The sequence below is a fragment of the Phacochoerus africanus genome, chromosome 3, assembly GCF_016906955.1.
Source record: "Phacochoerus africanus isolate WHEZ1 chromosome 3, ROS_Pafr_v1, whole genome shotgun sequence".
In the NCBI taxonomy this organism is placed as follows: Eukaryota; Metazoa; Chordata; class Mammalia; order Artiodactyla; family Suidae; genus Phacochoerus; species Phacochoerus africanus.
Window position 1 is genome coordinate 171,237,251 of NC_062546.1, and position 27,557 is coordinate 171,264,807.

Consider the following 27,557-nt stretch of genomic DNA (forward strand, 5'->3'; position numbering starts at 1 on the left):
TGGCTTGGAGAAGGCCTAATGTGCTGTGTTGATGCCTTGATGAGGATGATAAAGCCCTTTTGGTATTTGCCCAAACTAAACACTGCCTTTTCTCTTCTTTCCAACCACCCTCCAGAGGTGGAGGTGGCTAATTGGTAATCCAATCAGGTCTCCTTGTTATGTGCGTTGGTTCATTGCTGCGAATCCTCTGGCTCCTGACAGCTATCAAGGCAGTTTCCAAAAACCCTTCTGGCATGTTCACTTTTCAGAAAAGAGATGCTGGCTCTGGGCAATAACCATCTTACAAAAGAAGAAAAAAAAAAATGAAGTCAGAGGGCAATGAATGTCAACCACCCAGGTACCGTCATGAGGTGTGTGTGAGCCGTACAGCCAGCAGGCCTCTTGACGAGGGAGATTAAAATCTGCGCTGGTGTGGTGGGTTATGTCATGACTGCCTTAACAAAAAGAGCATGGATTCAGACCCAGGAGATCTGAGTAGCCCTGGCTTGTCCTTGCCCTATGCTGTCAGATGACTTTGGGTCAATCCTCCCCTGTATCCAAGGTTCCTAAGGGGATCAGCTCCCCCACCAGCAGCTGGCAGGTTCCACATTGCTGCCTTTTATGTGTTGTGTCCGTTGCTGTGGAAGTAGCCACCTAGCACATGGGTTTCCAGAAACTAGAATGCCTTCGGCTCCAAAGTCAGCATTAAAGAACTCCCATCTCCACTCGGGCTGTTCCATGACAGGAGTCTAAAAATAACTCGGTTCTGAACTGGGGGAAGCCGGAGATAGACAGGTGGAGGCCACTGTCAGCGAAACACAGCTGGTCCAACAGCTGGAACACAAATATGATTCTGTTCACCTGCTGCACATTTGTCCGTTCTGTTTCTAGAGAAGTAGCTCCCCTTTTGGCAAAGTAAAAGCCAGAGGCAGAAAAGGAAATATTTAGGTTACATATTTAAGTTTGTTGTCATTGTCGTCAGTATCATGTTTCGGTCATTTCAGTGTCCCCAGCGCTCAGCAGAGTCCCTGACACATACGTAGCAGGATCACAATAAATGTTCACTGAAAACTCTTTCAATAATTTCCAAACAAAAGGAAGAAAAAGCAAAAAATGAAATTCATGCTGAATAAATTGAGACTTGCCTAGTCCCATGAGCAATGTTTTGAATCCCACTCGCATTCACTGTGAGCTTGTTGAATAAACGAATAACTGAATCTTCAGTCATTCAGTCTGCCAGCAACTGGCCTCTCTCTAGGCTGCCCTCCATTTACAGCTGCTGGACTGCCATATACAGCTTCTGGACCTCCAGTCTTGATGATAATTGGATGGGACCCTAGAAGGCAGACAGTCTTAAACCCACATCTCCCTACAAGGGCCCATAGAACAGATCCAGCTTCCTAAGGTCTCTATTAATGGGAAAGGCTTGTTTTGTTTTGAGAAGCAGTATACTGGAAAAAAAAATTTTTTTCAACTCCTGCAAAGCATTTGCTCCAACCACACCAGAATCTTTGCAGCTATTTATTTGATGAGGAAACCTCCAGTCTTCCTTCTCTTATCTCCCGGACTTTGCCCACATTGCCCTCAAATATTTAGAATGGTTTTAAGTTCCAGGGGAAAGCTCATCTTTTCTGGGACATTTTCCTAATAAATCCACCTCATCTCACTGCCCCATGTAGCTTCCGCCCATTCCTCTCTCTCAATCCCACTTTTATGATTATTATGTTTATCTGCATCTGTTTTCTGTTTAGTTCCAAAATATATTAGAAGAGCCCCAGAGAGCCTCTTATCTTTGTCATATGTCCAAGAAATGAGTGTTGATTGACAGAATACCCCAGCTGCTACAAAGGAAAGCTTTTTGAGGATCATAGTTTTTTTTTTTTTAATTTAAAAAAAACCTTGGTAAAGGAAGGAATATGATCTATCTGATCCTTCTGAGACTTTCAGACTCTGTCAACATCTATTTGGAAATAAATTCTTAAGCAATTAGATCATGATATCTTGCTTTCAGATAGCATAGAGAAATGAGTATAAACCTTCAGAAGGAAAAAAAAAAAAAGATGTGAAGACTTAAGCTGGAATTTGACCCTCTTGGTCGTGTTGGGATATTGCAACACTTAGAAAATTCAAAAAACTTAACCTGGAAGGATACAAGTCAAAACATTTATATGCTCTCCAAATTGCTTGTCCTTTTTTTTTCTTTTCTTTTCCTTTTTCTTTTTTTTTTTTTTTTTTTGTCTTTTAGGGCCGCACCTGTGGTATATGGAGGTTCCCAGGCCAGGGGTCCAATTGGAGCTGTAGCCGCTGGCCTAAGCCGGAGCCACAGCAACTCAGGATCCAAGCCATGTCTGCGACCTACAGCACAGCTCACAGCAACACCAGATCCTTAACCCACTGAGCAAGGCCAGGGATCAAGCCCACGTCCTTATGGATGCTGGTGGGGTTCATTAACCACTGAGCCACAACAGGAACTCCCAAATTGCTTATCCTTGATTCAAATCCTTTACCTATTCTCCTAGTCATGGTGGCAGCAACAGACGTTCTCTTTCAGAAGTTCTTTTATTCACAAGTTTATTACTGCAACAAGTTCAAGGATGTCTGTGCCAATTGTGGGACTCCAGGTCCCATGCGAATTTAAATTCTTCACCTCTTTCAGAGTTTCCAGTTGACCCTTGCTCTTGTCCTAGATGGATTTTTACTCCCAAAATATGTCTTGCTTTTTAGTCATTTATTGGCATCCTTCTCTCTTGCAACTCTTTCTTGGTGTGGTGGTTTTGTTTGTTTGTTCGTCTGTTTGTTTTTTGTCTTTTTGCCTTTTCTAGGGCCGAAGCATATGGAGGTTCCCAGACTAGGGGTCTAATTGGAGCTGTAGCCGCTGGCCTACACCACAGCCACAGCAATGCAGGATCCAAACCATGTCTGCAACCCACACCATAGCTCACAGCAAGGCCAGATCCTCAACCCACTGAGCAAGACCAGAGATCGAACCCGCAACCTCATGGTTCCTAGCCGGATTCGTTAGCCACTGCGCCACAATGGGAACTCTGAGGTGTGCTGGTTTTAAAATGTGTCTATGAACTCTCTGACTTTCATTCCTTCAAAGGGAGAAGCCCAATTCTCCTCCTCTGGAATATGGGCTGGACATAGCGGCTCTATATTTACTTCTAATAAATATAGAATATGACAGAAGTGATAGTGTGTGACTTCTAAGACTGATGAGCTATGATAAGAGGAGATGGTCCAGCCCGAATAAAATCCCCAGATGACTGCATCCCTGATTGACATTGTACCTGCAGCCTCACAAGAGACTGCACCAGAATCACAGGGCTAAGCCTCTCCCAGATGCCCACAGAAACTGTGAGCTAGAATAAAGATTTATCACTTTAAGTCACTAGATTTGGGGGTAGTCTGAGACAATATACTTGGTGTCATTTCCTGATGGTCTGCAGTTTGGTAAACAGAAAGATGAAGGGTCTGAGAATATCCCAGTTGGTCTCAAAACACTGATTATTTGGGGACAAACATATGCTAAGTGGTTGACTTTCTCTCTGTTCCCCCCTTATGTCATTTGTGATAATGTGGGTTGTGGGGAACCCATGGGGAAAAGGACCCTTCCATGCTTGTAGGATATTTGACAAAGCATGATTTTCCTAGAGTGGCCTTTCTCTTAGCAGTTCGTGCTTTAGTGAAGATGCCCAGAGATTTTAAAGTGGAGAAATCCACTAGATGAGACAGCATGAGGAAGAAGGAAGAACTCTGGCCGAAATGTCCCAAGTTTTAGGTTTTATTCTCAGTTCTACCACCCGTGATTTCTGTGATCATTGGCAAATAAATTCACTGCTTTGGAATTCAGCTTCTCCATTTGGAAAAAGAGGGACTGGGATTAGATCCAGTCCTCCTAGTGTAGGTCCCACAGAACTCCAATTCCTCAGAAGGTTACCAGGCATTTTATTAAAAAATAAGAAAGACAGAGACAGAGACAGACAGAAAGAGAGAGAGAGAGAGAGATGGAAGGAAGGGAGGGAGGAAGGGAAGCAGAAAGAAAGAAAAACAAGTTCTGAGACCAAATAAGTTGGAAAGCAGTGAGCTAAAGTCGAGCAGATTCCTTATTGTGGGAGCCTCTTCTATGCTATTGTGGATTATGGCTCTTCAGGATGGGCTATGCAATGTTTTCCACACTTATTTAACCACTGAATTCTTCCTTGTTTTTAGCAAAGCATCATGTCCACCTAAGTAGTTTTTGGAACCCACTTTGGAAATTGCTAAACTGATGACTTCCAAGGTTCCCTCCAGCTGTAATGCTGTATGTTCCTAAATAAACCCCTTTCCCAAGGAAACTCTCTCCACAGGGTAGTTCTGTTGTCTAAATCCTGAAGCAGGATCTCAGCCATTCAATAATTCATGACTGTTCTTGTTTTCATTTTCCAAACATCAGTTCTGAATCATTGAGTCCACAATGCCTCCAGCTCTGGGTAAAAAGAAGTAGAGGAAGGTAGGAGGAAGCCTGGGTGGCATTAAGGTCCTTTTGCCCCATCAGTGTTTGTTATAATCCATAAGCAATCATGATAGTGGATTTACCAGTTCTCAGACATTGACATAAAGGAAAATGTGGTTGGAGATGGTCACTTGGCACCCAGCATTTCCTTCCAGAGGCCTTCCTGTACTGCAGAGGCCAGAAGGCTAAAAATCACATTTCCCAGATAACCTTTGCAGTCAGGGGGCTGGCTGCAAACTAGGTTCTGCCAAAGAGATGCACTTGCCTGAGATGTGAAGGGCAGAAGCGAGGCAGAGGCACTCTGGCTACTTAGGCTGGCAAGCGAGCTCACAAAGACTGCGTTAACAGGCAGTTACTGCAACAACTTTGTAAGCACTGAGTCCTCTAGAGCAGTTCCATTTCGTCTTAAAATACCTTGGTGGTTTCTGTTCACCACTGAGTCCTGGCCCATATATTCCCCTCTCTTTGCAGAAATTATGGGTGATTCCCATGAGGCTTAGCATGGGGCTAATTTGGATCTGTCATGTACCTGGACCACAGGTCACGGATAGCTGTGTTTGTTGGGACTTCAGAGAGAAGCAGGGATCTTTCTCTCACCACGGTGAAACCCCACAGCCTCAGCAGCCCACACTGAAGGTGTTCTGATGGCCACCTGCAGAGAGTCACTAAAAACCACTGGGGAGTCTCCTTGCCTTTGACAAAAACCTCTCATGATTTCTAGAAGTACAAAGACTCCCCTCCCTCGAATTTGGCTGAAAATGTGATGTTATCACCCCTTAATGCCTTCCAAAGGAGAAAAATGTCAAAAATAATAGCTCTCTCTGAATCCGCTGGAAATTCTTTTAAGAAAAAAAAATATGAAGTGCTAAAGAATATTTAATTTCTCTTTATTTTTTGCATATGTACCTATATTTTTTCTTACAGCACTTGTGAGCTGTGAATTCTACCTGCTTTGCATTTTTTCTTTTTCAGAGAACCTTAGAGTCGAGAGGGAATTCGGGCATCACCTTCATCAGTGTTTAAGCAGGGGAAGCATTTTATCGAACAGACTTTCTGAGCTCCCGTCGTGGCTCAGTGGTTAAAAAGCCCAACTAGTATCCATGAGGACACAGGTTTGATCCCTGGCCTCTCGCAGTGGGTTAAGGATCCGGCGTTGCCATGCACTGTGGTGTAGGTCACAGACGTGGCTCAGATATGGCGTTGCTGTGACTGTGGTGTATGTCGGCAGCTATAGCTCCTATTTGACCCCTAGCCTGGGAACCTCCATATGCCACAGGTGCAGTCCCCAAGAGACATTTAAAAAAAAAAAAACAGACTTTCTGAGGACACCTATAAAGAAAATGGATAAAAGCAGAGCTGCCCGGTTGAAGTGGGGATGGTCGGACTGTGTCCTCTCACCAACTTCCTCACAGCCTAGCTAATTCTTTCCCTCCTAAAAATGGTTCCTGGGTGTGGGGTCTATGCAGAGCCACCAAAACAGTGAGATTGCAGTTTGAAAACTCTCATTTTATGGATAAGGAAACAGGCCCAGAAAGGCATGGTGATTTGCGCAAAGTCACATAGCTTTTACATGGCAAATCTAAGGCTCAAACCCAGATCTTCCTGCAACTACTTAAGCCAAAGATCTTCTCACTAAATCTCACTGCCTCTAATCCCTCTTGTCTAAGTTTCTACGCTTCAAGGACTAACTGAAGTCCTGCCTTCATTGGAACCCCTCACCTGCCCCCTCGGCCCACACTGATGGCTACTAGCTTAGTTTCCACTAATTCATACCACCTGGGTCTCTTATCAGGCATTCCCTTACTTCACCTTTTTTTACTCTTTTAACTCTTTTTCCAAGATTTAAAACTCCAAGGGATAGATCCCCCTGATCTACTTCTGAATATTCCAGAACACTGCCCATAAATATTGTCTGAAACTGGGAGTACTAAAGACTTTAATTGTTCCCCAATATCCACTTTCCCCATTATTTTTTTTTCCTTTCTTTAGGGCCGCACACGTGGCATATGGAGGTTCCCAGGCCAGGGGTTGACTCAGAGCTACAGTTGCTGGCCTATGTCACAGCCACAGCAAGGCAGGATCTGAGCCACATCTACAAGCTACACCACAACTCACAGCAACGCCAGATCCCACACCCACTGAGCAAGGCCATGAATTGAACCTGCATCCTCATGGATACTAACTGGATTCGTTTCCACTGTGCCACAATGGGAACACCTCCATTATTATTTTTTTATTAATAGAATTCCCCCACCCTGAAATTTACTTGGACACACATGGCTGCCTGGCTAGGAATTATTTTTCCCAGCCTCCCTTGCAGCTAGGTATGGCCATGTGATTGATGCAGCTGATGAAATGTGAACAAAAGTAATGTGTGCAACTTCCAAGTCATTTCCTTAAAAGAAACCACTTGTTCTCCTCTTCCTCTTTCCCCTTGGACATGGTTGTAGGGATGAATTAGCTTCAACCATGTGAGAGAGGGTGATACTCTATGAGATGATGAAGCCATAAGATATAAGGAAACTTCGTGGAGCAGAGCTACCCTGGTCTACCCACCTCCCTCTGGACTCCTACCTGAAAGAGAAATAAATGCTTATCTTTTAGAGTCTCTTAGTTACAGCAGCTTACCATGTTCCTTAACTAACATAATGAAACTATAATAATATCTGCCATCCTAACTGGGCATTGCTTTGTGACGACCAAACCAGACCATACTTGCAGGACATCCTGTAAAGTACTGAGTAAAACTCCAGTGTAAAATATCATTGGACCTAAAAGAGCAAAGACCCGTTACATTGTGCCCAACTCCTTTGATCAAATGAACGGGATGCCTCCCATGTTCAAGGGACAGAGAAGGATGTTAAGATCAAGAGCAAACATGCTCAGGCACATCTGTCATCTCATTTCATCATCCCAATAATTCTATGACGGGAGTATTTCCATTCATATGTCATTGGCAAGGAAACCAAAACACAAGCGGTTAACCCCCGTGCACAGTGATCATACCTGATGAACGGCTGAGCTTATTTATTCCCTCTGTCCCAAAGACTGTGCTCTTCCCAATTCCCAGGGCTCAACACCAGGTCCTGTGACTGCCGCCCTCAAAGACCTCACAGCCCATGTACGACCAGATCCACAAGTAACTGACTCTTTCACAAGGCATATGAGATGAGCATTGTAACAGAGGCCTAACCAACACCATGCAGGGGCGTCTGAGGAGGGAGCGATTAATTCTAACCTGGAGGGTAAGGAAGGATGTTTGCATTGACCCATTTGTATTGACCTTTAAGAAACTGGCAGAAGCGGATAAACAGAGATGAGAGAAAGCCACAACCAGCTGAGGGACCAGCATGAACAATGGCAAAGAGATAGGAAAGCAGGGTCCATGAGGGAAATGATGAGTAGCCTGTAGGAAGGCCCGGTGGAGGGGCTTCATGGGGAAAGATGGGGCTGAAAGGCAGGCCAGGGCCAGGCCACGAAGGTCTTGCATGCCAGCATCAAGCTGAAATGCTGCTTTTTAGGCAACAAGAAATCACAGATGCTTGAGGAGGGATGTCATGCAACCCACCCTATGTGCCAGGAACAGGCAAGAAAAAAAAAGCCAAGTGCTCCAGCTACTGCAGCGTCATCCAGACAACAGCTGATGAGAGCCTGGATGGAAGGCAGCGAGCAGACGCAGGAGACTGGATGTGGGATTCCCGACTAGCACTCTGAGTCTGAGCAGCCAGTGACAAGCCCGTTTGCAGGAGCTCTTTACAAAATCGCTGCAATTCTCATCGCTGATTTTCTACACCATTTTTCTGTTCTCACCTTCAGCTAAGAAGATTACTTGCGGAGGGGTACCTATGTGCCTTGTGTACTGTAATTAAGATAAAACAACAAAAATGATTGTGGGGGGGCATTTTGGGAAAAACTGATGAAATCTCAATGGGGCTGAGGATTAAATATGAAATGATTTAAGATAAAAGATGATGTAAGGACAGGATTTTGTTCTGTAAAATTCTACTGCTAGAGATATACTTAAGGGCAAAGGAGTCTGATGTTTCTAATTTGCTCTGGAACGGTTCAAAAATATTCTTGTGTTTCTATTTTACATGAATAGACACATAGTTTTAGTTTTACAGAAATGGGGTTAAATGCACTGTTCTGCAACTGGGAGTTTTTACCTAATGATATATCTTGGAGATCTTCCCGTGTGAGGATATGTATTCTTATTTTATTCCTTTTAATAATATCATTGTATTTTGGGAGTTCCCATCATGGCGCAGTGGAAACGAATCTGACTAGGAACCATGAGGTTGTGGGTTCGATCCCTGGCCTTGCTCAGTGGGTTAAGGTTATGGCATTGCCATGAGCTGTGGTGTAGGTCGCAGATGCGGCTCAGATCCCACGTTGCTATGGCTGTGGTGTAGGCTGGCAGCTACAGCTCCGACTGGCCCCCTAGCCTGGGAACTTCCATATGCCGTGAGTGTGGCCCTAAAAAGACGAAATAATAATAATAATGTCATTGTATTTTAAATAGGCATCAATGACTTTGTAAGAAGTGTGGATTTTTCAATGTTCCAAGCAATGCATTATTAAACTTTACCATGTTTGTATCTTTAAAACAAAACAAAACAGAAAAAGACAAAACAACAGTCAAGGCCTTGGAGCCCAAGTCTCTCCATGGTGGCTCACACAGGACCTCAGCCCTCTCCAGCATGGTACTCAACTCTGGTACCTCTGTTGATTTAAGTCATACTCCCACCAAGGCACATAAAGAAGAAATTCCAGTGTTGTGTGCCTCCCAGTTTGCCATGCCTCATGGCTGTTTTCAGGCTTGTGTGCTCTTGGGGAAGTGGCTGAGCTTCCCAGCAGACAATTGTGGTAAATAATAAGAGTTCCAAGGAACACCCTGATGGCGAATTTCTTGGAAGCTGTAAGGAAGAAGCAGAGCAGTAAGCAGTGATGGAGAATGTTTGCATAACCCTCCAGTACCCTCTCGCCCTGACACCCATTGAGCTTTCTCTTTCATGATTGTTTTAGCCTCTTTTTCCCTTCCAACCACCGACCACTCAATTCTTTGAGGGAAAATTAACATTCATTATGCAATTTATCTCTCTCCTTTTAATCCAGAGTGTCTGTCTCCAAGGTCCCTACTCAATAATTAATGTTTGTTCTCATTTCCCATTCTCCAGAGCATCTATTCTTGAACTGCAGGGTCAACAATTAACACTAATTATGGCTTTTTCTCTCTCTAGCGTTGGTTCTCGGAATCCCAAGTTGCCCTCCCCAATCTAAGTTATGTGTGTGCATGTGACTGTAAGCACACGCCGAGGTGGAAAGCACCCAGGGGCGGGCTTTCCCAAGCCTCACCACCATTTAGCAGATCAGTAAAAACCAAACATGCTTTTTTGGCAATGTCTCTGGTATAGTTATCAGTAATGAGATGACGAAGCATAAATACATACGTACATACATGCATCTGGAAATGAGTGGGGGGTTAGTTAAATAGATCTCAAAATCTTGTTCAGATGTATTTGATTCCCTCTGATCTTTTTCCTCCCTATTTCTATCTCCTTGATGTCTCACACCTCTTTCTCATCACACACACACATACACACACACACACACACACACACACACACACACGGAATTTCCCTTTAAAGCCACTCCTCCATTTCGGATCCTCTCAATTGACCCCCTTGCTATCTATCACCTCTCCCCTAAATGCCTCCCTCTGGTCTGTCATCTTAATTCCTTCCAGCCATTAAAACAGCATTTTTTTAGGGCCGCACCCACAGCATATAGAGGTTCCCAGGCTAGGGGTCAAATCGGAGCTATAGCTGCCCGCCTACACCACAGCCACAGCAACACAGGATCCAAGCTGCATCTGTGACCTACCCCACGGCTCAAGGCAGTGCCAGATCCTTAACTCACTGAGCAAGGCCAGGGATCAAACCTGCATCCTCATGGATACTAACTATAGTCATTCATTTCCGCTGAGCCACGATGGAACTCCCTAAAACAGCATTGTTTTAACTAGCTTTCATTTGACAGAGACAGCTAGGAGAATAATTCTCACCCAAGGTGACTGTAAGAGATCAAAAAAAAAAAAAAATCATCAGGGCTATTCAAAAAACCTGTCTATCTTTTTGGCTGGAATCACGTGGGCTAGAATCCCTCCTGGTCCAGCCCTTCGATTTATGCTACAGCTGGAGGCTGGGGCTCCCTCCTCACGCTCGCCTGTCATCCCCCCATCCCTGCACGCACTGGGGCCCCGTAGCACATCTGCTGTTCGAATCTGGGCACCTTCCCCACAGCGGGTGTCAGGCATTAACTGCTTCATGCCCTTGCCTTGTCAAAAGTTCTCCTCTCAAAATTTAAGCATCGCAGTACCTGCAGGGTTTCACACTCAAACATCTTAAACAAAAATATTGTTTTCTTCAATGCTTTTTAAATCCTAGGTCAACCTTCCTTCCATGATAGCATCTAAAGTTTTTCAAAACCATGTAATTCATTATGAGGCTTAGGCATCAAGGCATCCACTGTTGTCCCTATCTTGGGGTAAGGAAATAGCCCTTTTTCCAAGACTTTTTCACACTCTTATATAAAACCCTGTATTGTTTTTCAGCCTATGAGTCTGTCCATTCAAACACCAGCCATGGAGAGGAAGAGTCTAGTATTCAACATCTTCTCAAAGGTAAGATTTTCCCCGAACGAGTCACTTGTACTTCTCCTCTATGTCATTTGACTCCTGCACATATTATTTCATACCCAGACCTCCGGAAACACAATGTTTCTTCACAAATATAGCAATAAGTAGGAAAGAAGATTCATTTCTTGGAGAGTCTAAGAAATGGCATATCCTTAAGCATTAAACATGGGCAGCCTGTGTGCTATGGTCTGAGTGTAAATATGAAGGGAGAAGAAAAGTCAAACCAGATGCTTGTGCTGAGCTGGCCCGCAAAGGAGATTTTTGCAGAGATGTCCTGTGGGGTTGGCAGGTCATACGCTGCACAATTCACACTAAAATGAGATGGGCATTGCCTCCCAGAATTGCTCACAGCTCAACCTGCACATCCACAACCTAGAAAACTACCCAGAAGACTCTCGGGCTTGCATGCCAGAGGGCTGAGGCCAGTTGTGCCTCTTGCAAGTTTTCTTCTCTATTTCATTTCCCCCATGGAGAAATAAGCAAAAACCAGGAGTGCAGGTGGTTTTGTAGCTCATCCTCCACCCACTGCCATTGCTGCTTCTGTTTCAGACCAGGGGGAAAGGATGATTATGGAAAGACTTTCTCTCGCTCCTAAAAATAGTCTTTGATTAATAGAGAAATGTGTGTGGTCTTCCTCACTGCTTCTTTGGGGGTAAGCAGAGATGAATCCTCAAGAAGGACCTGCTCTAGCAACAGGCAGCAATGCCCCAGAGCAAGGGTTGGAGCCAGAGCTGGGTGGAAGGCTTTGTTTTTGCTAGAAACTGCAAAACGAGAAGGAGAAAGGGCACAACCATATGACGGCTGAAAATCTGTAAGCAGAGAACTACATGGGAGCCCAGCATTCGGCATCACCTCTCTTGCCATTCTTGGCTGGACATCCTGACCATAGTGGGTAGAGTTTCAGGATCAGACTGTGCATTCTCACTTTTTGGTTGGAACTGGGCCAGGGCAGCTCTTAAATACGAGCCCTCTGATGAAGGGTGATGATGGCAATGATGACAAAAGGACAACCACTGATGATCTTTCTGATGCGCCAAACACTGTGCTGAGTGTTTTACATTCATTTTTTTACTTCATCCTCATAGCAATGATATGAGGTAAATTCTATTATTATCCTCCCTTTTCATCTAAGACAATATGGCTCAGAGAGGTTAAGTGACTTGCCCAAGGTCACACAGCTATGTGGTGAAGATGGGATTTGAACTATAGGAAGCTGTATGTTTACCACTATGCATGGTTAGTAGTGATGTCAATTTAAACAGGCACATTTCCATCTGACAATGTGTGAGAGTTGAGGAAGTTTCTGACTTAATAATGACTCATACTAATAAATGACTTCTTCTTTTTTTTTTTTTTTAGCTTTTTAGGGCCGCAGGTGTGGCATATGGAGGTTCCCAGGGTAGGGGGTTGAATCGGAGCTGTAGCCCCCGGCCTACACCACAGCCACAGCAACTCGGGATCCTTACACCACTCGGGAAACTGTACCACAGCTCACGGCAACGCAGAATCCTTAACCCACTGAGCGAGGCCAGGGATGGAATCCGCAACCTCATAGTTCCTAGACGGATTTGTTTCTGCTGTGCCACAACAGGAACTCCAATAAATGACTTTCTGTTGTACACCCTTTTCTCTTTCCAGTTCCTCTTACTCGGCATCAGACACCCTTTTGTGAGTAATACTGAAAAGTATTGCAATTTTTAGAGATATGGGGAGTTGCTGAAAAAAAAGGAAGAACCATTGGGGAGAACCAAACTCTTAAAACAGATTATCAACCCAGATAGTCCCATTCAGAGTAGCTCTCCAGACCAAAAATAGTCTTCCAAATATGTCTGAAAGTGTTACAATCTCACTTCATTATGTGACTAAAATCTCACTAATAAGAGATTTACTTTGAATTCTGAAGTAGTCTCTTAAAAGGCTGATACTTCTGAAAAGCAAACAGTCATTCACACTTTAGTAAAAATGTTTTAATCAAATGGTTGTCCTCTTGCAATCTAGCTGAGAACAGCTGCTCCGAGAGTCTAAAAATTCCAATGGCATGTATACAGAGGTGGATAATTTGGGAGGGGTATGTAGAGTTTTAAGAGGTGATACCTGTTGGGGTATCTTGGAGGGCCTGGATGAACAGGAAAATATTAACTATATGGAAAATGAGGCCCATAGAGAAAAGTACAGAAAGGGAAATGGTAAAGTGCCAAAGACAAACTCGAGCTATTTCAGAACTGCTCCAGAGCAAGTTCTATATGCAGGGAAGGGAAAGAAAACTTTTATTCCTTCTCTACTCCTAGTAACTAAAAGACCTTAGGCTAATGCAAGTTTTTTCTTATTTCCAAGCTTTGAACATATTGTTCCCTTTGCCTGGAGCATAATTCCTCAACCCTCCTATCTCTTGACATTTTTCAAATTGTGGTAAAATATACATAACATAAAATTTGCCATCGTAACCATTTCTAAGTGTACAGTTTAGTAAATTCATGCTGTTCTGTAACCAATCTCCAAAAACTCTTTTCATCTTGCAAAACAGAACGTCTATATCCATTAAATGACAACTCCATTCCAATGGGACCGCCCATATGAGCATAGAGGATATAAGCATGCCTGCTTCAAGGCTTATTATAGAGGAAACTTATTTGCTCCCTTGATGTGCTCAAAGAACTAACTGTTACATCTCTTTGAGCTTAACACTCCCCATTTGTTTTTAAGAAAATGAATATAACACTCCTCTGAAAACACTGGATGCCCCCCTGGGATGGAGTTCAGAAGGCAATTTAAAGCATCTAATCATTGGAATCTAGAGCTTTTACAACTTTTTGGTTTCTTTTCGGTTGATTGGTTTAAAGGAATATTTTCAGTAGGTATTCAGTGAGAATTGCTCTACATGAAGATGTACCTTTGATATATCCATGGAAGGAGGTGAGCTCTGTATCCTTCTATTCTACCATCTTGATCTCTGCCCCAAAGAATATTTTCAGATAAAAATTACAGTTTAAAAAATTATATAGGAGTTCCCCCTCATGGTGCAGTGGTTAATGAACCGGACTAGGAACCATGAGGTTGCGGGTTCAATCCCTGGCCTTGTTCAGTGGGTTAGGGATCCGGTGCTGCCATGAGCTGTGGTGTAGGTCGCAGATGTGTCTTGGATCCCGTGTTGCTCCGGCTGTGGTGTAGGCCGGCGGCTACAGCTCCAATTAGACCCCTAGCCTGGGAACCTCCATATGCCGCGGGAGCGGCCCAAGAAATGGCAAAAAGACAAAATACTACTACTAATAATAGTAATAATAAAATAAAAAATTACATAGATGGCAGACTTTGGGTACTTTTGCACTTGAAACTGGTTTTGGCTATTTGCAAATGAATTCAGAAGTCAGGGACACATACAGGTTGTCATTTTACTGAGGCAAGAAGTCAAATCATATACATCACAAGGTTGGGAGACAACAGACCATCCTTAAGGCAGCCAACCTCTAAGCCAAACTGTGTCCATTCATTGTAACATCTGCAAGAGCTCTTGTGAAGTTTTTTTCCTTAAAAAAGAACACTGATCTTTGTAATGGCCTTATAAAGCAGGCAAACTTCTGGGATTGGCAAGAGAATTAGGAGAAAGTGAAGTAGTCTAACAATTCTATGTTTCTCTATCAAGAAATAGTTTTATAAATCACTCTAATTATTTATTTATTTACCTTAAGAGTCTGAAGAACTCTCCCTCTTTTTTCATTTCTACTTTCGCTTTACTGGAGATATGATATGCATGAGGGATAGTCACAAATCTAAGGACTCTTGAAACTCTCAGGATGTCCCTCCTAAAGCATGGGGTCTGCCACTCAGAGTGTATGATATGCACGAGGGATCAGGGCCTTGCTCAAGCAGTGGAATCACGCTTAGCACAATGCATTTTCAGGTTGGTATGGATTTCAAGATGTCTCAGTGTGTATATCGGTTATATTTCTCAGCCTGTAATAAATTTGAGTATATTAAGTTTTGTTCCGTCACAATGATCAAAAAATAACTTTTATTAACTAGTAATCCATAAGCACTGTTCTCTATTTCATCACTCTTCAGATATTTGTGTTATCTTCTCATCAAAAAGACCATGAGAAGCATAAGGCTTTTCCTAAGGACTTTTTTTCCTCCTGTTTTCTCTTTTGCTTCTTTTACACATCTCCCTACAGCCTAAGGATTTTGTCTCAGTTCCTAGCCATTCCTCACTTGGAAATTAATGAAGACACCAGCATTACTACATGTCCAATAGAAACAACTACTGAGTCTGTTTTACAGAGGACATAAAGCCTGCTCATTCATTCATTCATTTAACAAACACTAACTGACCATCTACTAATGCCAAATAAAGTGCTGGGTATAAGAATACAGTTGAGAGGAGTTCCCATTGTGGCTCAGCAGAAGCAAATCTGACTAGCATCCATGAAGATGCAGGTTCAATCCCTGACCTCGCTCAGTGGGTTAAGGATCCACTGTTGCCATGAGCTGTGGTGTAGGTCACAGACATGGCTCAGATCTGGCGTTGCTGTGGCTGTGGTGTAGGTCATCGGCCACAACTCCAATTCGACCCCTGGCCTGGGAACCTTCATAAGCCGCAGGTACAGCCCTAAAAAGACAAAAAAAAAAAAAAAGAATACAGTTGAGAGATAAAGTCCATGCCTTAGAGTCATCCACAGCAGTAGAGTGCTGAGAGCTATGAATGAGCACAGGTTAACTCATCCTGGAAGATGGGAAGGCTTTTGAAGGGAGAGGACATTTAAGCTGAATTTCTAAGGATATATGCAGAAACCAGTCAAGTATAAAAGAGTTAAGAATGTTCCAGGGAAGAGTTCCCATGGTGGCTCATCAGTAACAAACCCAACCAATATCCACAAGGACACAGATTCAATCCCTGGCCTCACTCAGTGGGTCAAGGATCCGGCATTGCTGTCTGCTGTGGTGTAGGTTGCAGACCTGGCTTGGATCCTGCATTGCTGCGGCTGTGGTGTAGGCCAGCAGCTGTAGCTCTGATTCAACCCTAATCTGGGAACCTCCCTATGCCATGGGTGTGACCCTAAAAAGACAAAAAAAAAAAAAAAAAAAACAGGGAAAGAAACCACATGAAGGCTAGAGAACATGGCAGCATGGGAGAAATGTAAGCAGCTTGTAATGTCTGGACCCCAAGGTACATGTAGGGGAGGAAGTGGGGAGAAATGTAGCTGGTGGGGTGGGCAGGAACCAGATCACAAAGGCCCATAGGCAGCAACTAAGGGATTTATCCCAAAGGCTGTGAGATCCTATTTACACAGGAATTGACATAACCAGATTTTTATTTTAGAGAAATGACTCTTTCCAACTACATAGAGAATGGACTGAAATAAGGTAAGACTGGAGGCCAGGATACCAGATATCTATACTTGTTTGAGAGCAAATGACCAAGAACAATATTTTCTGCAGAATATTGAATTAGATTGGTTGCTACTTTGCAGGCAGCTCTACCTTCAGCCTCTTTTTAAATTCCCTTCTTCCATACCACTTTCCGCCACAGATATCCTTATTAATCATATTATCCCCTATTAAGCCTTATCATCAATTGGAGGGTTCCTTGCGTAATTGATATTTTATTGCTACACAGCTTGAATTTCAATTCCATCGTCTTGCTTTCCTTCCACTTGGGGCTTAGTAAAAAGCCACGGATCTTTAGACTTCGCCATAAAAAGTAATTTATGAACTTTTGAGAGAAGTTGGTGTTCCCAAAGCTAAAGCCAGACCCTTGAGATTGAGCTAGCCTTGGTCTAAGAAGATATAAGTAAATAAAAGAACTGTTATTCCAAGTCGGAAGAAAAATATTGTCCTTGCATTTACTAGGCACTTCCATATTAAAATTCAGACTGACTCATATCTTCTAGATCTGTCTACTTGGCTCCTGTAATAGAGCTCCCTGGGGTATGTCTCTAGACTGGAGACTTTCTCAGGTCTTAAGCAACTGTTTGATATGCCCATCTCACCCTCCTCCTCATCCAGGAAGATTTAAAGTGAAAATGTGTAGCATAAACAAGGTCTTAAATCTTGTTCCAAGAATTTGATAATGACAATACCAAAAGGCCATCTTGGGTTCTGATCTTCTGCATTAAACAAACAGGCTCAAGATTTATCATAACACGACAAAAGCTCTCAGGTCATAGGCATCTTGAGTCATATCATATAAAATAAAGTATTTTTAGATATTATTCTTAAGGAAAGGTCAGAAGGGCTATGTAAAGGGACCAGAATTATCCTTCCTTTTATGGTTTAGTTTATACTGGGAAGATTTTTTTTAATGATATGGAATTTGCCTTTACACTGTCCATTTTTGACCAAAAGTACAAAACCAAGAAGATACTAGGGCTGACTTTTAGGCCTCTTCCATTGGTTTCTGCTGCAAGTCCACATGCAAAGCTGTGAGAAGGCAAAGGTACTTTCTGAGATCTGTTTGGCAGTGGGTACATCCCTTCCTTGATGATGAACTACTGCAATCATGGGGGAAGTTCCATAAGTGCACACAGCGATCAGAGGGTACTCATGCCTCAGAAATGATATGTGTGGAAAAGGCCCTACCCATATTTGAAGAGGCTCCTGCCAGCACTTTCAAGAGCTCCTCCCCTTATGCCCACCGAATGTTTGGCCACTTTGGAGCCTGCAGGTCTAACATTCTCTCACGAGCCTTGACACAACATCTAGGAGGAAGCCAGGTGGCCCACTTTGCCTGATAAGATAACTTGTTGGAGTACAGTTTCTATTTTGATATTAGATGGGACACACCAAAGCATCCCATATCAAGGGAAATAAGTATTCTGAAAAAATGGGAATAAATATGACTACCTTTCATTTTTATTTAAAAGAACAGACCACTTGGGAATTAAACATGGCCAGCATAGGTTGAAAGAGAAGGAAATTTTAAGGCACCCATATTCCATGCTAGCATCAGATGCTCTTTACTGCTTCTCAAGTTTTGAGTGTCTGCTGAAGGATCCCATGACTTGAAGAAGGCAGCAGAGGTTTGGGGCAAGACCCCCATCTCCTAAGGGTCATCGCTGAAACCGCCTGATTATCTGGTGGGAATGCTATCTCCTTGCTAAAAGCCTGTGGCTAGATTAATGCTAGCATTTGAAAACCTACTCCGGCCTGATGGTGGGCAGCCAGGGAAGGAATGTGTTTTCTGTTTATCTCTTCGATGGCAGAAATGTTCATCACAGAAAGACTCTGAGCTCCCAGTTTCAGGCAAGCCTGGAAGTGGTGTAGTCTGTAGTCTGTGAATGTGCACACCAGCTCCAGAATAACAGGAAAGAATCAGGCCTGCATTCACAGCCAGTTGCCTGCGTTGCTCCATAGGTTAGTCAGTTTCTTCAGTTTGATACGAGGGGTAGATCCTGCCACATGGTTCAGAGAGGAAGTTTTACCACCCCCCTTGCTTTATCTCCCAGGAATGCAGTTTGAGTTGTGTCTCCTCCTTGACAGCTTGGACCTCAGTAAATTACCAGGGTCTTGACCCAAGAGATGGAGAAGTCTTAAGCAATTTTTCAGTCTCCTATCTAAAAATGTGTTTACATTTCTTGAACTCTGGCTGACTGATTCATTCTCCTGGTGTTGCAAGAACTTTCCTTATGCATTAGAATTTATAAGTTCCATTTCTAAGAGACCTATGGTTCCTTCCAAGCCACAGGGAAGTGAACCTCATCACAACGCAATTCTGCTAGGCTGGATTTGTCCAAAGATGGATCAGGGCCAAGCAGCTGTGATGTGGCAAGACCAAGGGAGGCTAACAGGAGGCAGTGTGAGGTGGAGGGGAAAGTGGCTGCTAAGTCAGGAGATCTGGGTTCGGGTTGTGGTCTTGGGCTATTTCAAGGTATGGCCTTGAGCCAATCACATGAAACCACTCTCTAGGCCTCAGTTTCCCCACGTGTCTTAAGATACATTTGAAATCTGTGCAGAAGCCATTTTCAAACAAGACTGAAGAGAAGAGCTGAGAAACAACAGAAAAGAGAAGGTCAGCCCACGAGGAATGAGGAGAGGCTTCGGGGTCAAAGAGGCAAAGATACAGAGTCCCATATGGCCATAGATTCTTTTTTTTTTTTTTTTGTCTTTTTGCCCTTTCTTGAGCTGCTCCCGCGGCATATGGAGGTTCCCAGACTAGGGGTCTGATTAGAGCTACAGCTGCTGGCCTACACCACAGCCACAGCAATGCCAGATCCTTAACCCACTGAGCAAGGCCAGGGATCAAACCCGTAACTTCATGGTTCCTAGTCGGATTCATTAACCACTGAGCCACAGCAGGAACTCCATGGCCATAGATTCTTAACAGAGCTACTTAGGAGCAAGTATGGAAAGGGCTTTTTCTTGCACACTGGTCCTACGCGAGAGAGACTAAATCCTTGTCAAAGAAGCCAGGCGCTTAGCTAAATCTGTTCCTCAAATAAACATTCCTTTACAAACATTAAATTTACTTTCTTGGGGGCAAAAAAAAAAAAAAGAAGACCAAAATAAATCCTATCCTTTTGCAGCGTGAGGTTGGTCCCATAGATTAGTCAGTTTCTTCAGCTTTTCTTAAGGCTGAGTCATGCAGCCTTAGACTCAAATTCTTACTCGAAACCTCATTAGATGTACACCTTTGGGAGGGTTACTTTACCTTTAGGCCTCGGCTTCCACACCCATGGAGCGTACGATAACACAACCACGGAGGAGAGGGGTGCAGATTACACGCCAGCGCCACCTCAGTGTCTGTGGTGCCTGCTCCAGGGGAGCGCCACGATTTCCGTTAGTCCGCCTTTGCCTTTGTTCGCTTCACGTTTCCACCCCTCCTGTTGCCCCTCCACCTCATGAGGGAAAAGGGAAGTCTCTGATCTCCCTATCTGGAAGGTTGCCGGAGCATTTTTCTACTTCAGTGAAATAGGATCATACAAAATTTATATTCAACAGTATCAGCAGATTTTTTTCCATCAATATTTCCTTTTTAATTTCAGCTTTATCTGAATTTTAGAAACACAAAGAATTTAGTTTTGTTCTTTTAAAGAGCAACCAAGACAAGAAAAATAGAAATTTGAATATAAGGTTGCAACCCTATAGCTAACACAGCATTTAGACTGTGCCTGTAGAGGTTAGAGGTGTTACTTTGTGAGTAAATATGAATGCCATAGACACGTGTGCATTTATAATCTTATACATATAAACTAGCATGTATGTGTATGGTATATATACAAAATTCATGAGACCTAGACCTGACAAGCTTGACCCTTTTCTCTCATTTTCATCACAGCAAACAATGAAACTGGACCTGATCTTCACATGAATCTTAATGAAACCTCACCTTTGAGCCAAAAACCAGAGAAGCAGGTACAGTACTGACTCTGCATGAACATAAGACAGGACTTTTGGGTTCTTGTCCTGGCTTGCTGTGTGACCCTGGGTGAGATTCTTCACCTCTCTGGGCCTCATTTACTTCATCAATTACATGAGACAAGTAGACTATAAAATCACAGAGGTTCCTTAACTCATAGACTTGGAATGTCCTAACTCAACTTGGACTGTTTTGTCTAGCTCTCCATGTGCGTGGATAAGCTGAATAGGCCTTTCCTTGACTCCTGTAAAGTCAAAAAGGGAACAAGGGAACACAGAAAACATCTTCCATCCAGGCAGTAGGGACTAAGATTTTGTGCCAATGGGCCCATTTTTTCCACTCCAATTCTGATTCCTATTGGGGAGGAAAAAGTAACTAGCAAGAGAAAAAAAAGAAAATAAAAAACAAAGATACTGTGAAAAAAGGAGAAAAATGCCAGAGTTCCTGTTGTAGCCCAGCGGAAATGAATCTGACTAGAAACCATGAGGTTTCGGGTTCGATCCCTGGCCTCACTCAGTGGGTTAAGGATCCAGCGTGGCCGTGGGCTGTGGTGCAGGTTGAAGATGTGGCTTGGATCCTGCATTGCTGTGGCTGTGGTGTAGGCCAGCAGATGTGGCCTGGATTCAACCCCTAGCCTGGGAACCTCCATATGCCTCTGGTGGAGCCCTAAAAAAGAAGAAAGAAAGGAGAAAAATGCCTTATCTGGATGGATTAAGAATATCTATTAGTGGTTCAAGGACATATGTTCACAAATATTTATAAACATGTTTCTTCAGTTGAAGCTTTGAGGCTGGCACTGTCCTCAGATTCACTCTAGAGAGAAAACTTAGGGGAATTTCTAGAGCTTCCCAGGTCTCAGAGAAGCTGGGGCAGAAGCAGCACAGCCCAGGGCTCTCCCTGCCCTGCCACAGCCTGGATGCAGAGCAGGGCTGGGCAGGAGGGACAGGCATGGTCTCTATGTCTCCCTAATCTCCAACTTCCTGGCTTTCTCCTCTTCCCTCACACTCATTAAAAAACAATAATATTATAAGCAGTTTTGTTTTCCCGTATGAGCCTAGAGAAGTTCTGAGGAAGTACCTGAACTCTCACTGTTGAATCCCTGGCCGGGGTCAGGCCTCCCCTGAGGTAAAACATAGCAGAGCCCACACTTCCTGCCACTGAGGAACCACAGAAGCAATGTTTACAATTTTTTTTTTTTTTTTTTTACATACCTGCTTTGAAGACACTCTTTCTAAGGGATCTAGAAGGTTTTCTTTTTCAAGAGAGTCTGTGACTGAGGAAAATACACTGTGCTATATTTCAATAATTCCACAACTCCAAAGGCCTTGAGAATACCTCCTATACCCTAAACACTCCAAATTCACACAGCCTCATGGTTGTATTTTAAGAGACCTCATATCACCTGCAATGAAAGAGTGGCTCCGTCATGTCAAATTAAGTCCTAGACTGAATTATTACCCTTGCAGTCAAAAAGAGGACCACTGGACCGAGGGTCCTAAACTCTAGTCTCCCCATTTCCCCTGTGAGGCTGCACAAACCAGTTCCCTCTGAGAATTGCCTGTGCCTGGGAGTTCCCATCTGGGTGCAGTGAAAATGAATCCCACCTAGGAACCATGAGGTGGCAGGTTCGATCCCTGGCCTTGCTCAGTGGGTGAAGGATCCCACGTTGTGGTGAGCTGTGGTGTAAGTCAAAGATGCGGCTGGGATCTGGCCTTACTGTGGCTGTGGTGTAGGCCGGCAGCTGTAGCTCCGATTAGACCCCTAGCCTGGGAACCTCCATATGCCATGGGTGTGACCCTAAAAAGAAAAAAAAAAAAAAAAAAGACAGAGAGAGAATTGCCTGTGCTTCCTTTGTGAGAGGAGGGGGGCTGTTCCCACCAGAACCAGCTGATTTGTTCAAGCAAGTTTTATTTCCTTTAGAAGTAGTCCCCTGTGAGTCCCCCTGTGAGTCCCCCTGTGGCACAGTGGGTTAAGGATCCCGCGTTGTCACTGCAGTTGCTGGCGTTTTGCCGCTGCGCGGGTGGGAATCCCCAGCCGCGGAACTGCCACATGCCTCTGGCCCGGCCAAAGGAAAAAGGAAAAAAAAGAAGACGCCCCCACTAAAGGAAAGCTACTTGAGGAAAAGTCTCAGACGCCCCACTAGCCCCCAAACGCGAAGAAAATGAGGGTGGGGCGGGTTAGGGGAGGGGAGTGTCTTCTGCGCCTCCCCCACCCCCGTACTTTTGGAGGCTAATGGCTCTTTATTAATCACTTCAATTTTAACTACTTCCTCAACCTACTCTATGTAAATGACTAATTTCATGTTTACTATAAATCATCTGGAAAAGATTTAGAGACAAATTTCTGCCCAGCAGATTTCGGTTACGTACCTTGATGAGCCACTGGCAAATGCAGTGAATCCCTCCCTCTGTCGCCTTCCCACTCTGCGGCAGGCTAGGGTGTCACACAATATTGATCTCTATCAGCATCAGGGGTTTCTGCTCGCCTGGCCTTTAACTGCCCCCTAATTCACCCCCTCCCTCCCTTCCCTGGGGTCGGACCACATTAGGAGTTTAGTCACAAAATACTTTTACTTTTTTTTTTTTATCAGTGTGTTAGCTTCGAGTGAAAACACAAAACCAAAATAGCAACTACCCCCCACCAAGGGTGGACTATTTTGGCATCACCACGCTTTCATGAGAAGTCACATACCTCGATTTGGGAAGCAATTTCTGACGGGCGGGTGAGAGTGAAAGCCAGCGGGTGCTTTGCAGACGTGACCGGGTTCCCGGATTTACCCGGTTCTGGAGGCTGCCTCTGGTGCCCCCTACTGGTTGGAGTTTTTTAACCCTCGGCTGTGCGTTTCCCGAGCCGCGGTCCGCGCCGGGGCCGCGAGCAGGAGGGATCCCGGCTTCCGCCTCCGGCACGCGGGCGGGCAACCGGTGGGTCTCGCCGCCGAGGCACCTCCTCCACCCCTGGTGGAGAATGCGGACCTGGGCGGTAAAACCAAAACCAGAAATGAGTAGCGACTGGCGACAACGTCCTAGGAGTCGCAGGAGGGGGTTGAGTTGGGGAAAGAGGGGGAAGAAACCTACTAGGAGAAACGAGGAGATGAAAAGAGAAATGAAAAAAGAAAAAGGAGACAAGCAGACATGTTTCAACTCCAAGCTCCCATTTCCTCTTTCAAATGAACTGCCTCCCCACTGTGAACAGAATCAAGTATTTATGAAGGCATTTTTTGCATATTAATAGCTGCATGTGGAGCTTTGCCAGTTCTGAAGTCCTAAAGGTATGGTGCCCTTTTTTGAATGCAGGTCCTCCACGCTCCTCACAGAATTTGGTATTCTCCTTCACATAGATTTTCCTTTTTGCCTTGTGGGTCCTCCTAAGGTCTTTCATTTGATTAAGGGAAATTAGTTCCCGGGATACGGTCAGAGTCCAAGCCCTGCTCTTAGCTCGGTGGCTGACATCAATCACTAGAGAAGCTTTTCCTCTTCCCCAGGGCCTCTCTATGTAGAGGCCAAAGGTTGCGTGAGGTTACTAGCACCTAAAAAGAGCATTAAAATTGTAAATGAAAATTCCAGCAGGAGTGTTAACATATCTATCGTAAGGAGAAAGTAAAACTTTTAAAAAAGGAAGAAAAATAATTGCATTAACTGCAACAGCATGACTAGCTATGCTCGGTAAAGATTATGAGCGATTTTAAAAGGAAAACATTGAAAATCAGTTAGAAAAAGAAGCAGAAGACATAAACAATTCATGTCAAAAATAATAGAGAACAAACATAGAAAGAAGATTCATCATGCATAGCAATTTTTTTGTCTGAGTAGCAGTTTAAATTGAGGCAAACTGAAAAAAATAAATAAATAAATTGAGGCAAACTGGAGGTGCCATTTTTATTTGAGATTTGAGATTTGTGCCTTCTCTCACCTTTTTTTTTAATGGTAACACTCAGTACTGCTGAGGTATTGGTAAAACTGATACACTTAACACACTTCCAGTGGGTTGTAGTTTGGTTCAATTCACTTGTAAATCAAAATGGCAGTATGACTTGTGAAACATGGAAAATTTTCATATCCATTGATTCAGTATTTCTGACTTCTGGGGATTTATCCTAAGGAAATAGCTGAGCAGAAAGAAAAAAAAAAATGGGTGAAGGTGGCCATTGCAGCACTATCTGTAATACAAAAAAATTGGAAACAGCCAGAGACGTTATTAAATTAATTGTGAGGGATTTAATTCAGGCATTAAAAAATAATGTTTGTTTTTCCTAGAAGCTTTGATTTAATACAAAAGGTTTAACACAGAGTTTTTCAACTTCAACACCATTGCCATGTTGGGCCAGATAGTCTTTGTTGTGGGAGCTTTCTCATGCATTGTAGGATGCTAAGCAGCATCCCAACTCTCTACCCACTAGATGCCAGTAGCGCGAGCACGCGCGCGGCGCGCGCACACACACACACACACACACGCGCGCACACACACGGCCACTAGTGACAGTCAAAAAGTGTCTCCAGTCCATGCCAAATGTCCCCTGGAAGGCAAAAATCACACACATCCCAGCCCCAACCCCATGTTGAGAACTACCGATTCCATTGTAAAAGTGGAAATCAAAGCGATGTCAACTGTGACCTCAACTGTGCAAAAAAAATTGCTGTGTCTTTAAAGACCTGCAAATAATAGTGTTTGAAATGATGGCTATGTTGGGCTACATTTTTGGTTTTTATTTTATCTGCTTCATTTTTCATTGCTTTTCTTTTCTTTCCAAAATTCTCCCTGTAAAGAGGAATAATGGATCATGAGGAGAGCTGGCTTAAAATGACCAGGAGCAAACAGCAGGTATACAGCAAGTGAAACAAGGGTCAACACTACAGTGTCATTATTTTTTTTAAACTGCTGTTTAAATTATTTAACCTTAATTAGGTTTGTATTAGATTATTGGATAGGGCCATCAGAATTCTCCTTGTAAGAATTCAACCCCTTTTCAGCATTTTATGCTTCTGATCCTAGGCTTTGAGGAGGTGAGGGGCAAATCACCTATTTTTCTGAAAAGTCTGGATCTCAAAATATGAAGCCCTCTAATCCATCCAAATCTATCTATGCAAGCTTGGGAGGAGATGGGCCCTGAGCCCACTCCTTAATGGAGTTGTCAGGGCAGAGAGGCTGTCAATACAAAGTATCAAAGTACAAACTCAAACCTTAATTAGATTCCCAAGAATCATTGTCTCTTTGTTTAAAATAAGAAAGAAACCATCTCACTAGTTTTGACATTGTCCATTTTCTCTCCCTTTGTTAGGGAGAGCAAACATCCTTTCTCACTTGCTTTTATCTTGGGTTTTGTCTTGTTGCTTTGCAGGGATCAGAACTTTGGTAGCATCCTAAAAATCCTGCTAAACAAGAATGATGTCCTTTTTTTCCCATTTGACAAAGCCACTTCTATTTCAACCTGTACTATCTCTTGAGTTCAGGTTTTGTGAGTTTACAACAGTATAAATTCATATTTGATTTTATGTGTCCCAAATTTATCTCTTTCAGATTTCAAAGAGTAGGCTGTAATTCTATCGCGCTAAGGATTTAGGTTGAATAAACCTATGTCTACCCCATCTGTTTCCTTGGTGGTTTCACAGATGGTGTTCATATCCCCTTTCAGTCTTCCTCTTTCAAGAGAAAAAAAGAACACCTGTAGACACACTAAGTTTTTGTGCCAGGATACAAAGGTAACCCTTTGTTTCAGTGTCCTTCTGAACCATACCCTGCCTTTTGTTGAACTTTTAGCTGTTATTTAAGGGAACAAGTTATTCATCTTTTAGGACAGATTTTTTTTTTTTTTCTTATTGTGCTTTACCCAACCTAGTCCCCCACATGTTGAGCACAGTTCCTGGCACATGGAGACTCCTCAAAAACAATTTCTAGACAAATCTGCCCTGGCTAGAAAATGCCTCTAAGTAGAATTTGGAGATGGCACTTGTTCTATTTCCAGTGAAATGATGTGGAAGTTCAGCTGACATTTCTCTAACAACTCACATCAGCTCAGAACACTGCCTGCTGTTGGTTGCCATGATTTGATGTTTGTCTCTCTGGAAAAGCTTTGGGTCTTGTGCAGCATCGCCAGGCATTCTTCTTGGAGATGGTTTTTTGAGGCTGCTAAGTCAGAGTGGGCCTAGCAGGGCTGCCTGGGAGAGTTAACTGCCTGCCTCTCCATCTAGAGATATCCCCCTTACTCCTCACCTCCTGTTTGTCATTTCGAGAGGCCTGGCCTAGCATTCCCCCCACCCCCAGCTCTATGCTCCAAGCAGCCTCCTCCCTTCCCTTTCCCTCCCCCTTTCTCTCTCCCAGGTTTTTTGTAAATAGCTTTGGTTGGGGAAGTTAATTCAAAGGGGTTTTTTGAAGATCTAAGCGAGCTTCATCTTCTGATTCAATCTTACTCACAGGATTGCTTTGTCAGCCCCAAAACTCCATTGACAATTTAAGGATAATTTACAGAGAGCAGCTTGTTTTTAATTACAAAACTGAGGCTTTTATTTGTTGAATTTTCACTGCAACTATTATTTATGCCAGTAAGTCTGCATTTCTTGATCTGCTGGCTACTAGTTCCAAGCAGACACATGATATGTGCCTGGTTTTTTTTTTTTTTCTTTTTCTCTTTCTTATAGAAAATTTCAAATGCAGAGAGAATAGTATCATGACCCTCCATGTATCATAAGCTTTAACACTTATCCCTCCATTATCTTGAGGGGGTCTTTGTAAATGGTAACAACAGCCAGTGCTTTTGAGGTTTACAATGTGCAGGGTTTAGGATTCTCTCCCTGAATCCTTACAACAGCCCTGTGAGGTACGGTTATTCTCCCCATTTTACAGATGAAGAAACAAATGTCACAACAGACTGGACCCCATTTAACACACAACCTGCACTTTGCCAAAAGGCCTGCTGGTTTGGGAACCCCACAAAGCTGCTGCTGTTAGGTCCCAGCTTCTGCCATACTGACTGTGGGGGTTCTTTCAGCCGGGCTGTTTCACCATCTCTGAGGCTCCACTTCCTCACCTGTAAAGGACAATGA

At 43.5% G+C, this 27,557-nt stretch overlaps 1 protein-coding gene and 1 long non-coding RNA gene across 3 annotated transcripts in view; one reads left to right on the forward strand and one right to left on the reverse strand.

Moving 5' to 3' along the window:
• Nucleotides 1-23,707, reverse strand: part of LOC125123451 (uncharacterized) — a 61,062-nt gene extending 37,355 nt beyond the window's left edge. For both annotated transcript variants that reach the window (XR_007134063.1, XR_007134062.1), the window contains exons 1-2: nucleotides 23,212-23,707; nucleotides 22,890-22,953 (exon numbers count right to left, since the gene is read on the reverse strand). This is a non-coding gene — a long non-coding RNA (uncharacterized LOC125123451). The remainder of the gene's footprint in view (nucleotides 1-22,889; nucleotides 22,954-23,211) is intronic.
• KIAA2012 (KIAA2012 ortholog) overlaps nucleotides 1-27,557 on the forward strand; it is a 144,355-nt gene that overhangs the window by 41,347 nt on the left and 75,451 nt on the right. The window contains exons 12-13 of the mRNA XM_047773257.1: nucleotides 11,088-11,156; nucleotides 20,440-20,516. Of these exons, the coding sequence (XP_047629213.1) occupies nucleotides 11,088-11,156; nucleotides 20,440-20,516 (146 nt within the window). The remainder of the gene's footprint in view (nucleotides 1-11,087; nucleotides 11,157-20,439; nucleotides 20,517-27,557) is intronic.